Source organism: Hoplias malabaricus, chromosome 2, assembly GCF_029633855.1.
Source record: "Hoplias malabaricus isolate fHopMal1 chromosome 2, fHopMal1.hap1, whole genome shotgun sequence".
NCBI lineage: Eukaryota > Metazoa > Chordata > Actinopteri > Characiformes > Erythrinidae > Hoplias > Hoplias malabaricus.
This window is the reverse complement of record NC_089801.1, coordinates 83,566,982-83,581,034: the sequence shown is the minus strand read 5'-3', so window position 1 is coordinate 83,581,034 and position 14,053 is coordinate 83,566,982. Positions and strand designations below refer to the sequence as shown.

The following is a 14,053-nucleotide window of genomic DNA, read 5'->3' as shown; positions in this document are numbered from 1 at the left end:
ACACAGAGAGAACACACCACACTCCTCACAGTCACCTGGAGGAAACCCAAGTAGGCGCAGAGAGAACACACCACACTCCTCACAGACATTCATCCGGAGGAAACCCACACAGACCCAGGGAAAACACACCACACTCCTCACAGACAGTCTCTCAGAGGAAACCCACGCAGAAATAGGGAGAACACACCACACTCTTCACAGGAAACCCACGCAGACACAAGGAGAACACACCACACTCCTCACAGACAGTCACCCGGAGGAAACCCACACAGACACAGGGAGAACACACCACACTCCTCACAGACAGTCACCCGGAGGAAACCCACACAGACACAGGGAGAACACACCACACCCCTCACAGACAGTCACCCAGAGGAAATCTACGCAGACGCAGGGAGAACACACCACACTCCTCACAGACAGTCACCTGGAGGAAACCCACGCAGACACAGGGAGAACTCTCCACACTCCTCACAGACAGTCACCTGGAGGAAACCCACGCAGACACAGGGAGAACACACCACACTCCTCACAGACAGTCACCCGGAGGAAACCCACACAGACACAGAGAGAACACACCACACTCCTCACAGACAGTCACCCGGAGGAAACCCACGCAGACACAGAGAGAACACACCACACTCTTCACAGACAGTCACCCGGAGGAAACCCACGCAGACACAGGGAGAACACAGCACACTCCTCACAGACAGTCACCCGGAGGAAACCCACGCAGACACAGAGAGAACACACCACACTCCTCACAGACAGTCACCCAGAGGAAACCTACGCAGATGCAGGGAGAACACACCACACTCCTCACAGACAGTCACCCGGAGGAAGCCCACGCAGACACAGGGAGAACACACCACACTCCTCACAGACAGTCACCTGGAGGAAACCCACTCAGACACAGGGAGAACTCTCCACACTCCTCACAGACAGTCACCCGGAGGAAACCCACGCAGACACAGGAAGAACACACCACACTCATCACAGATAATCACCCTGAGCAGGACTCGAACTCACAACCTCCAGGTCCCTGGAGTTGTGACTGAGACACAACCTTCTGCACCACTGTGCCACAACTATCTACTAATTCTTTAGAAATAATTAAAAAATATACATAAAAATCACAAACAGAAACAATTTCTGACCTGAGAAAAGGAACAAGATGAAAATGCTCCTCAGGTCCATTTCTAAAAGAATATTCAGAAGAGTTTTACTTTACATATTTGTGAACATCAGCAATAAAATATGAAAGTTTACCAATAGTGTGTTCTCTGACTGTAGAGATTGTATTAAAATCTAAAATGTTCCCCCTGGTCAATTTTATTTTTGCTTTATATTTATTTATTTATTTATTTATTTATATATTTTTTATGCTTGTTCTTATTTACAACAGCATCCTGGAAAACAACAAAGGTTTACATGGAAAGAAATTAATGGATATTGTCACTTTCTAGAGTAGAAAAAAAAAAAAAAAACAGCATTTTTAAGGATTTCAAGAACTCTTGATGAATGAACCAACAGAAATGCTCAACAATTACTGAGAAGCAAATCTATCACTTTTTTTATATCACTTGTTTTTTTTTTCATTCATTTGATTATTTTTTGATAGTGACAGTATAAGATGAAATGAAATATAGAGGAAGAAACCTCTTTAAAAATGCTATATGAGGATATAGGAAGCAGTAGAAAATATTAGATCAAATGAACTGAATCAAACAGCACAGAAGTAAGTTGATGAGTCAGTAACGATACTTTTGGTGTTAAAAGTTGAGACGGACATAAATAACTTTAATTTGAATGTTTCCTGAAGTGTATTTCACTCGTTTGTGGAAGATGACAATGATAAAATATCGAAAGCAGAAATAGTTTTAAGGTTTGTTTTATTTGGATGTACACCGTGGACCAAATATCAGATATAGGTAGATACCGGCTGTATTAAACATTTTTAGAAATGTTGGTGACTGACCAATGAGAGTGTTGTAAATGAGTGTGAACCTGTGTATATTGTGAAGAGTGTGTAAAACACCCCTGTAACTTCATTACCTGTGTTTTCACAGATTTAATCTCTAGACTCTAACTCTGGTAATAAATCCAAACACCTGGGTTTTTTAGAATTCTAGACTTGAGGGATCTTTTACACAATACTTCATTATTCTCTGTTTTATACTTTAAATTGTTCAGGGAAATTCTAGAACCAGTTTGGGATCGCAGTGTAATTTAGTAACGTTGCTTAATGTTATGTTTCATACATTTTAATTTTAATCATAATTCACACTAGAAAATGTCCAATATCCAAAATAATTAGGGAATATTTGAAAATATGTAATTACTCAGCTATTATCTAGAACCTGTTTAAGATCACAGTGTAGTTCTCCAGTTCTTTTAGAGTGTGTACATCACAGTAACTGGGTCACTATGTAGAACTTTCTCTTTATCCAGTGTCCACTATGAAAACTAACCCCAGCAGAAGACTGGAGCAGCTTCTTTAGCTCTGAGTTAATGTTAATGAAACATGAATCGTACCTCGGTGTTGGTTCTGTTCTCCTCTCGGCATCCACTTCTGTCGTCTTCTCTTCTCCCTGTGACTCTATATCTCTCTCTATCCTCTCTCTCTTATCTCTGATCTCTCTAACTCCTCCTCTGTACCTCACCTATAGGTCTGAGTGAATCGTCTGTTTCACCTACACATACTTTACATAAAATCCCCTCATCACATGGACAGAGACAAGAGGCACTTGTATTTGACATTTAGAGCTCAGGACCACTCTGTTTCTGTGAGTATTTGGTAGCATTCAACCACAGGTAGTGTAAGTACTCAACAAGAATCTGGACAGCAAATATTGTAAGGTTGAATTTTCCATTTTTAATTGAAGTATAAAATTAAACGCTGATGATGACGTAATGGGAACATGAACGAAGGTGAACGGGTTTATTAAAATCAGACAGTGATGTTAACTCTCTCTCTCTCTCTCTCTCTCTCTCTCTCTCTCTCCAAGCCCCTCCTCTTTACCTCCGACACCAGACTGATGGACGTCCACCAAAACATGTTTTGCATAAAAGTCAGGTGCAGCACACGTCCAGTCAACAACAACCTCTTGTTTTTGATATTAACCCTTTAGGGCCCTGAGACTGTTGTAGTGAGGTGTCAGTGGTTTCACACAAACCATGTTTTTCAAATTAATTATTTTCTATTTTATGAATTATTTCTTTGAACTACAACTCACATGAGATGAAGAATTCGGCTCCTTTGGCACACTCTACAGATCATGTTCTCACCGCACTTCCAGAAGATACAAGACCAACCAAGATGTCATCAGTCCTGATTCTCATAGACCACCCTGCAGTCTTCGATCCAGTCGACCACCTGTCTGTCCCTCACCAGCTTCAAATCACCGGCTCTGCACAGCAGTGCTTTACATTGTACCTGGATGTTCAGCTCATGATATCACTAAGGTAACAACTGGTGTTTCTGGTTTCATTTGTAATTTTATTTCTTTCATCATGGTATTATCACATATTTTTACACGTGTGGTTTTACAGAGACTCCTATGTGTTAAGAATATTATAAAAACAGTCCTGTAGATTATATTTAATAGAAATAAATATCAGACACTGAAATCATTAGGTCACACTGACGTCCAGAACGTAAACACAGGCTTTAGGACATGGAAACACCAGGGTCATGTGGGTTCAGGATGTATGCCGGTGATTTGCATTCACAGTTTACAGGCGTCAGACAGGTGTAAACACACTACGTCAGCATGAGTTTCTGGACATTTCTGAAAGGAAGGGTATGAACAAGGAAAGAGTTTATGAAAATTAGACAGTGATGTTATCAGCAGCTGCTCTGCTCTGAGATGGTTTACTCACCTCAGTCTAATAAACACCAACCCAGCAGTGACCACTTTATGTCCAGTAGAACTAAATACATGTCCAAATGTCCACAACGTCCAAATGTAAGGACAGTGTTTGTAGTTAGTGAGGTCTGCGTCTTTAAGCTGCACACATTGTAGACAACGGTTGTAATAACTCCATAGCCAAGCACTGACTGGTAGAATGGGATGCTCTGAAGCAGCTGCACATGAGGCTGAGACCACCATGCCCAAAACTAAAGTGTGGATTTGAAGTGTAGAAACCACCATAGTCTCAGCAGGGACTTTTAAAAAATTTTGTCCAAATTCTGAATTGTTCTGTGGGCTGTAGATGTGTGAATATTCTACAAATAGTAGGATGATCATTCAAGGCTTATACTGACTTAGACATTTGGTCCAAAGCATTCGTTCACCTTCAGGCTTTTGTTTCCATCATTTAAGTTCCAATTGTGAACCCTTAAAGTGAGGAACATATTGTACCAAAAAGGGAGACAGGGTCTGAGAATACATTGGTTTTAAACGAGGTGGCCATGCTCAGTCCTTGTAGGTACCGTCACAGGGAACACAACAAACTTTACCTTAATTTAAGGCGGTGGTTTCCAAAGGTGGGGGTGAAGGAAGGCGATGAGGCCGGTCAGTCATAGCGTAAATTTCTATATCTATTATTCACTTTCTTATTTATTTATTTAAACTGTTATTTGTGGTGGTTCAGGGAATACAGCCTTGCATTGCACAAACTGCATGCACTATCACAGTTTATATACTCCTTATCTAATTTAAGGAGATACCTCTTGTTGAAGAAACCTGCAAAATAAATATAATTATTCTGATTTCATTACACAGTAAAAACTGCTTATTTTCAGGTTATGAATGTACTGCTGTTCAGAGTCACACACACTCTTTATTTTAATCTTAAATCCTTGAGTTTCACATCAATACCGGGATGTCCCAAAACATCATAATATATCGCATTTTTATCCATATCGTGCACCCCCAGTACAGAGAGGATTTGTGCATTTGTTTTATTAGAGCACAAGATTTACAATCAAAACTTCATAGAATTTTATAAAGCAGATTTATTGATTTTTATTTTTAAATTAGTGACAAAACTGGTGTATAGAGAGTAATGATGATAATGACACAGCGATACACAACAAATCAAACACACAAAAAAAAAAAAAAAAAAAAGGACTGTAAAAATAGATCAAACCTGAAACAATGTTTAAAACTGACATTTGAAGACCATGGTCTTGAACAATGTGTCCATTCAACAAACTCATTCTGTTTGTTTCATGACTGAGGACCACATATATTTCAGGAAGAAAACCATTCATCTGCGCACTAAACATCCAACATTGTTATCAAAATGTACATATTTACTCACCACCCATTAAACCCAGTAATAATGCAAGAAATCATAAACATCACTGAACATAAGGATCTTCCCACTGAGGATCTTCTCTGTCTCAGAAAGGGAACACACCTGGCTTCAGTCTTCATCTTTGAGAAGAGAAAGAACCAGTGAGTGTTACAATGTCCACTTCAATATTCCAGTGACAAACAAAGTGTAACTGACCTCAGTAGTTGGAGCAGATGAAGTTGAGCTGCTGGTTCTGTGGCAGACTGACCCACTGCTGTCCTCCACTCGATTCCACCGCTCCAGATCTCTCTCCAGATCCACAGCCTTCTACCCCGGTCCCGTTCCCTGGAGCCCAGTTCTGGTAGCAGATGGACTCTCCACTGACCCAGAACCAGAAGTTGAGAGTGCAGGTGTGACGTAGCCCCAGCCAAACGTGATCAGTGGAGGCTTTCTGAGCCACCTCCGTCACCCAGGACTGGACTTTCTCAGAGTCAACTGAGACCAGATCTACATAGTTCTCCCTGCAGTATTTCAGAGCGTCTTTCCAGGTCCGGGTCAGATTCACCAACAGCAGCTGATCTGGAGATGGAAGGAAAGCAGGATGTTTCAGTAACTGTGTGTGAGGTCAAACAGAGGGTCTATAGAGGGTTGTATAATCAATAAAAAAAAAAAAAAAAAAGTCATATGACACTCACCCTGGTAGCAGACGAATGGGTTCATCTTCTTACAGTCTACATCATGCCAGTGGCCCTGGTCCTCCATACGCACTGCAGTACAGTTCTCTTTTTCACCCTGATTATCTGGCTGGTCAGACCTCCAGTATCGGAATGAAGAGTTACTCTGATCTGACCACTGCCAGGAGTCACTGAATAGACCGATCCACACATTACTACTACTACTTGTATTTGTCAAACTCCAGATCTGCTGGTTCTCACTCTGGTCTCTAACACTGGTCAGATCTGTGTACCTCTCTCTGCAGTAGCTCTGAGCTTCACGCCAGGTCTTTACATCAGGAATAAACCTATATGTTTGATTATGTGCCTTGTTTCCTGAAAACACAAGAGTTATTTTATCTATGGCTCTGTTACAGTACAGTTCTCTCTTCTTCAGCAGCCAGAAGAACAGTTAATGATACACATCTACTCAATATGGTCAAAGGTATGTTGATACTAGTTTTACTGGTCACAAGGCGTGGACACACCCAGGATGGAGCCCTAGTCCATCACAGGGCATCACACACTCAGCAGGTCACTCACACCTAAGAACACTGTTTAGTGGCCAATCAAACTACTAATGTGTGTTTTTGAATCATGGGAGGAAACCCACGCATACACAGGAAGAACACACAACACCACAACCCAGAGATGTGTGACAGTAACACCACATGATTGGGGAAAGATGTTTTCTAAAAGTTCAAACAGATGTAAAGATTCCACATACATTTGGCCATACAGTGTAAGAGGCCAGTAGGTCTAGTTATATAAGAAATGTATATGATTTTCAGTACTCTGTATCTGTGTGATCTTACCATCATAACACACAAAAGAGTATTGATGATTACAGCCATCATCCAGCCAGGTTCCATTACATTTCTGCATCGCAACACAGAACTCACTCCCTCCAGCATTGTTTGGTTCTCCACTGCTCCAGTTCCTGTACTCCGCTCCCTCTCTGTACATATCTCCATCACCCAGAGACCACTGCCATCTCCCAGTGCTCCCTCTGTTTAGACCGATCCACACATAACCTGTGGCTTTGTTTTGCAGAGTGGAACTGAGCGTCTTCATCTCCTCCATGTTGTTGACGGTGGCCAGATCAGTGTAGTTCTGTCTGCAGTAGCTCTGAGCTTCAGTCCAGGTTTTATTCACATTCACAAAGTGATATTGATGAGGAATGTGCACCAACACACCACAGACAGCTGAGAAAATCATGAAAACCAGAATATAATATTATTAGTACTGTCCTGACACTATTAATAGTGGTTTGTTCACATCAGCAGACATTGGAGACTCTCACTGATAGGACACAATGGGTACTGGGCAATTGCAAGGACAATGATTATTTCACATTCTACAGTCTACACTTCACTGTAAAACATTTCACTGTGAGCACTGAGGCAACTGCAATCTTGGTATTTTACTGTTTTTTTTTTTTGTTTTTTTTTTACAAAGTGACTATATTTCAAAAGTATTGTACTGTATATTGAATTATTGTATAACAGTAGAAAAACAGTTTTGTATTGTAATTTTACAGGAAATACCAGCAAGTTACTGCTTTTTTAAAGTGGCTCTACTGTAATTTAACAATATATTCCTGTATATAGAATAACAGCTTTTTGCCAGCATATTACATTTAATTACAAATGCAATCTTTTAATTCTTCTAAATCCCCATGAATAGAAAAGGTAAGTCTCAGTAAGTAAGTGCATTTTGAGCAGAAATCATTAAAATAAAATTAGTAGCCTACAGTCATCAGTACGATGCTGATGGATAGGGACTGGCCTCATAAAGAAAAGATGGTGCATTTTTCCACATCTTGACAGAAAGTACTGTATGCTGGTAAATTACAGTTATCTACTGTGTTAGAGGTAAGGTTTTAAAAGGTTAATGTGGTAAACACGAGTTTTCCTTGTTCTATCTGGTGTCATAATTACATAATTTGTGTCACTTCATTTTCACTTCATAGAGACCTGCAAAACGAGTGTGAAGGGAGGAGCCTACCACAGGCAGAAAAACTAAAACCTGTTCACCCTCCTGAAAAGAACGCTGCACTGCGTCTCTGTCATAGCACTCTTTCATTTTATTTTGAGAGAACTCTAAAGCACATCTGGCAACATCATGAGCTAACCTCATGCGCTCTCTAAGTGAATGAACATACTCTAGAACAGGCTTGGCATGTGTATGCGAACTGGGGGACAACCACTGCTCTTACAAAGCCTTTAATGGACCTCTTATCACATGGCCAAACACTAGCTCAGCAGGACTAAACCCAGTTGACTCCTGCACAGCGTCTCTAATTGCATATAAAAGGAGTGGAACCCCCTCATCCCAATCCTTACCAACCTCAAGACAGAAAGTCCTTAACATGTTTTTAAGAGTTTGGTGGAAACGTTCAAGTGCGCCCTGTGACTCTGGGTGATATGCACTAGACACCTGATGTTTAATGTGAAGCTCTTTCATTACTTGAGAAAATAGCTGAGACATGAAGTTGGAACCCTGGTCAGACTGTATCACCTTAGGTAAACCAAACGTGGTACAAAACCTAACCAAAGCCTGAACAATAACTTTTGAATGTAAAGATCGGATGGGAACAGCCTCTGGAAATTTAGTAGCAGCACACATTAACTGTTCTAATGCTCAGAAAACACAGTTATTTATAAACTTAGATATAACTACAGAGCCGCAGTTGTAATATAGACACTCAAGGTACGAAATTAAAGCTGTAAGTCTCTGCTTTTTATTGATTCTGCCAGTTTATATATATTTCCATTTTTAAAATATGTATTTTTGGTCGAAATATACCTTGCCAGGATTGTTATGAAAAAATATTTTTGCGTTAGACTCATTCATATTTTTCACGGCGCCATATCAATGAGTCAATGCTTACAAGCCATACACCAATTGAACGGGCAGACTCTCAGGATTAAGAGGATATAAGCCATTATACGCTAAAATGTACAACTATGGAATTAAAACCGAAAGAATAAGATATTTCAATCGTCAGGTCTGTTTCTCTGGCAAAGAAAGGCGCGTGCGTCTTTGTTCCTGCATCGCACACAAGCCGCGTTTAGCTTTAGCCGCTATCTCACCCAGAGTCGTTTCATTTTATTTTGAGGGGGCTCTAAAGCATGTCCGGCAACATCATGAACTAACCTCATGCGCTCTCTAAGTGAACGAACATACTCTAGAACAGGCTTGGCATGTGTATGCGAACTGGGGGACAACCACTGCTCTTACAAGGCCTTTAATGGACCTCTTATCACATGGCCAAACACTAGCTCAGCAGGACTAAACCCAGTTGACTCCTGCACAGCGTCTCTAATGACATATAAACGGAGTGGAACCCCCTCATCCCAATCCTTACCAACCTCAAGACAGAAAGTCCTTAACATGTTTTTAAGAGTTTGGTGGAAACGTTCAAGTGCGCCCTGTGACTCTGGGTGATATCAAGTTCAAGAAGTTTATTGTCATTTCAGCAGTATACAGTGTTTACAGTACACAGTGAAACGAAATAGCGTTCCTCCAGGACCAAGGTGCTACATAAGACAATACACAACATTAAAGTGCGACTAGTGTAAAGCTAGTGCAACATGAAACAGTGCATACACATTAAAGTGCAAAAGATATGGCTAAGAAAAATACAAAACAATGTCCCTACAGTACAATACAATACAATGTAATACAAGACAGGGCAAAAACCATAAGTACGGAGGGGGTGAGGGAGAGAGACACTGCAATTTAAAGTGTATTTGTGCTGTAAATGGTAACTGGATGTAAACATGATGTAAACCGGAATGTGAAAACAGTACACTCATTTACAGTCCAACAGACCAGTGTTTGTGTGAAGTGTGTGTGTGTGTTTGTGCGCTTCTTCAGTCCAGTCTCAGTCTCTAGGTGTTCAGGAGTCTGATAGCATGTGGGAAGAAGCTGTAACGGAGTCTGGATGTGAGGGCTCGAATGCTTCGATACCTTTTTCCAGACGGCAGTAGATTGAAGAGTGTGTGTGAAGGGTGTGTGTGATCTCCCACAATGCTGAGTGCTTTGCGGGTGCAGCGAGTGGTGTAGATGTCTGTGATGGAGGGAAGAGACACACCGATAATCTTCTCAGCTGTCCTCACGATCCGCTGGAGGGACTTGCAATCTGCCCCAGTGCAGTTTCCAAACCAGACAGAGATGCAGCTGGTCATGATGCTCTCGATGACTCCTCTGTAGAAAGTGGTAAGAATTGGAGAAGGGAGATGAGCCTTCTTCAGCCTTCGCAGGAAGTAGAGGCGTTGCTGGGCTTTCTTTTTGATGTTACTGGTGTTAGTGGACCAGGTGAGATCATTCGCTAGGTGAACACCAAGGAATTTGGTATTCCTGACAATCTCCACAGCAGAGTTGTCGATGTTCAGCGGCGAGTGCTCACCCCTTGTTTTTATGAAGTCTACAACCATCTCTTTGGTTTTGTCCACGTTCAGAGACAGGTTGTTGACTTCACACCAGTCAGTTAGCCGCTGCACCTCCTCTCTGTATGCTGACTCATCGTTCTTACTGATGAGACCCACCACAGTCGTGTCATCAGCGAACTTGATGATATGATTTGAGCTGTGCATCGCTGCACAGTCATGGGTCAGCAATGTGAACAGCAGTGGACTGAGCACACAGCCCTGGGGGGCTCCAGTGTTCAGTGTGATGGTGCTGGAGGTGTTCCTACTGATCCGGACTGACTGAGGTCTCCCAGTCAGGAAGTCCAGGATCCAGTTGCAGAGAGAAGTGTTGAGGCCCAGTATATTCAGCTTCCCGATCAGATGCTGAGGAATGATGGTGTTGAATGCTGAGCTGAAGTCTATGAACAGCATTCGGGCATATGTGTCTTTCTTGTCCAGGTGGGTGAGTGCCAGGTGCAGCATGGTGGATATGGCATCGTCTGTTGAACGGTTAGGACGATACGCGAACTGTAGAGGGTCCAGTGTGGGGGGAAGTAGGGTTGTGATGTGCCTCATGACGAGCCTCTCGAAGCACTTTGTGATGACAGGAGTGAGTGCAACGGGACGATAGTCATTGAGGCAGGACACAGAAGAATTCTTAGGCACCGGGATGATGGTGGTGTTCTTGAAGCATGTTGGAACAACGGCGCTGCTAAGAGAGATGTTGAAGATATCAGGGAGGACATCAGCAAGCTGGTCTGCACATTCTCTGAGCACTCTGCCAGGAATGTTGTCTGGTCCAGCAGCTTTCTGTGGGTCGACTCTGCATAGAGTTTTCCTCACATCGGCTACAGTAAAAGACAGCACCTGGTCGCTGGGAGAAGGGGTGGACTTTCTCGCCGTTACATTGTTCTGTGCCTCAAACCGTGCGTAGAAATGGTTCAGCATGTCTGGTAGGGAAGCATCTCCGTCACAAACAGGTGGTGTAGTCTTGTAGCTGGTGATGCTCTGGATGCCCTGCCACATGCGCCGAGTGTCTCTACTGCTCTGGAAGTGGCTGTGAATGATCTGGCCATGTGCACGCTTTGCCTCTCTGATAGCTCAGGAGAGTTTGGCCCTCACTGTTCTCAGGGCCGCCTTATCGCCTGATTTGAAAGCAACGTCTCTAGCCTTCAGCAGCGCACGCACCTCTGCATTCATTCACGGCTTCTGGTTGGAGCGGATGGTGATGGTCTTGGAGATGGTCACATCATCGATGCACTTCTCTATGTAGCTGGTCACTGATGATGCGTACTCCTCCAGGTTTATTGTGTTGCAGTAAGTTGCAGCCTCTCTGAACATGTCCCAGTCAGTGCACTCGAAACAGTCCTGAAGAGTAGAGATTGCTTCTGATGGCCAGATTTTCACCTCTTTCAGGACAGGTTTCGATTGCCTGATGATGGGTCTGTATGCAGGAATTAGCGTAACAGACATGTGATCTGAGTGTCCGAGGTGGGGGCAGGGCTCTGCTCTGTACACGTCTGGAACGTTTGTGTAAACAAGATCCAGCGTGTTCGCTCCTCTCGTAGCAAAGTTCACATACTGGTGGAATTTAGGGAACACTTTCTTGAGATTTGCATGATTAAAATCTCCAGCAACAATAAACAGTCCATCCGGGTGTGTGTTTTGGAAGTCACTTATGGCTTCGTATAATTCCCACAGCGCTTGTTTTGTGTTTGCATTGGGAGGAATATAGATTGCAATTAAGTAAACAACGATGAATTCTCGAGGTAAATAAAAAGGTCTACATCTCACAGCCACAAACTCTAATGGTGAACAATAAGCAGAGACCAGCACAGAATTCTTACACCATTCAGTGTTAATATAGACACATAAACCACCACCGCGAGTCTTACCGCATAGCGCTGGGTCTCTGTCGGCTCGAAATGCGGCTAGCCCATCTAGCTGAATGTCGGCGACGGGACTACTGTCGCTGAGCCATGTCTCCGTAAAAACAAAAACACAGTAGTCTCTGTATTCTCGCCGTGTAGTTCGCTGAAGTTTGATATAATCCAGTTTATTATCCAGCGAGCAGACATTGGAGAGAAAGAGAGAAGGGATAGCTTGCCGGCTCGGGTTAGCTTTTAGCCTAGCACGGATCCCCCCTCGCTTGCCGCGCTTCTGTCTCCTCTCACACCGCTTGTGTCGTCTCCTTCCCCGGCCGCCGGCATCAGGAAACGTCGAGGCTTCAGGGCTAGGCCTCCGAAGCAAGCGGAGGTTCCGCAGCGTCTCCTGGAGGTCATCGCTGATACTGTAAATTTCCTGTTTGTGATATTGAAGCAGTGTCTGACGGTGATATATGCATACTGCAGGTGTTCCTGCATCCATATATTATAAATAAAATGGAAAAAAAACGTTTTTTAAACAAACAAAAGCCCGCTTGGTTCCGGAGCGGCCGCTGCACACGTGTTGACGCACGCGCCGCCAGCTCACATATCTAGTGATATGCACTAGACACCAGATGGTTAATGTGAAGCTCTTTCATTACTTGAGAAAATAGCTGAGACATGAAGTTGGAACCCTGGTCAGACTGTATCACCTTAGGTAAACCAAACATGGTACAAAACTTAACCAAAGCCTTAACAATAACTTTTGAATGTAAAGATCGGATGGGAACAGCCTCTGGAAATTTAGTAGCAGCACACAGTAACTGTTCTAATGCTCTGGCCAGAAAACACAGTTATTTATAAACGTATATATAACTACAGAGCCGCAGTTGTAATATAGACACTCAAGGTACGAAATTAAAGCTGTAAGTCTCTGCTTTTTATTGATTCTGCCAGTTTATATATATTTCCATTTTTAAAATATGTATTTTTGGTCGAAATATACCTTGCCAGGATTGTTATGAAAAAATATTTTTGCGTTAGACTCATTCATATTTTTCACGGCGCCATATCAATGAGTCAATGTTTACAAGCCATACACCAATTGAACGGGCAGACTCTCAGGATTAAGAGGATATAAGCCATTATACGCTAACATGTACAACTAGGGAATTAAAACCGAAATAATAAGATATTTCAATCGTCAGGTCTGTTTCTCTGGCAAAGAAAGGCGTGTGAGTCTTTGTTCCTGCATCGCACACAAGCCGCGTTTAGCTTTAGCCGCTATCTCACCCAGAGTCGTGAAAAAACAACGCGCACCCAAGGAGGCGGGCGCAGCTAACCGTGCTAGCACGCTGCTAACGCGCTAACGTTTCCACCGCCTCTCAGACGCAGACACCGTGAGAGAGACTCAAACGGTTCTGTTTAACAGCCAGAGGCTCCACAAACAGTGATCAAGTCAATAAACATGTTCTGAAAGCTTATATTTCTTTATTTCCTTCACTGAGGCCATTTAAATGGTGCCGCACCGCAGGGACGCTGCTTAGCGCTACAACCAAGCCGACCGCCTCTGAAGCCGCTGAGATTTAAAGGGACAGTGTACTCGGTGAGAACTGAACTCAGTATTACTGTATTTTTGCAGAAAAATTAATAATATTCCTTATGGAGAGCTTGGGGCCTAAAGAGACACTTGGAGAGGGCATCTGTCTGCTCCAGCTGCAATAACTTCAAATCAGTATGAGGTATCAACTCCAAATTTTAGATTGTGAAAATTGACCCCTGGAGACACACTTTTAAAAAGAAAAAAGTAATGGGA

The 14,053-nt window shown here is 42.7% G+C and overlaps 1 protein-coding gene across 1 annotated transcript in view; it reads right to left on the bottom strand.

The window, feature by feature from the left end:
- Positions 1-12,739, bottom strand: part of LOC136678729 (C-type mannose receptor 2-like) — a 32,135-nt gene extending 19,396 nt beyond the window's left edge. The window contains exons 1-9 of the mRNA XM_066656847.1: positions 12,268-12,739; positions 12,167-12,177; positions 11,634-11,953; positions 10,057-10,262; positions 6,773-7,162; positions 5,940-6,293; positions 5,465-5,823; positions 3,023-3,035; positions 1,158-1,199 (exon numbers count right to left, since the gene is read on the bottom strand). Coding sequence (XP_066512944.1) covers positions 1,158-1,199; positions 3,023-3,035; positions 5,465-5,823; positions 5,940-6,293; positions 6,773-7,162; positions 10,057-10,262; positions 11,634-11,953; positions 12,167-12,177; positions 12,268-12,739 — 2,167 coding nt within the window. The remainder of the gene's footprint in view (positions 1-1,157; positions 1,200-3,022; positions 3,036-5,464; positions 5,824-5,939; positions 6,294-6,772; positions 7,163-10,056; positions 10,263-11,633; positions 11,954-12,166; positions 12,178-12,267) is intronic.
- Positions 12,740-14,053: the final 1,314 nt, after the last annotated feature.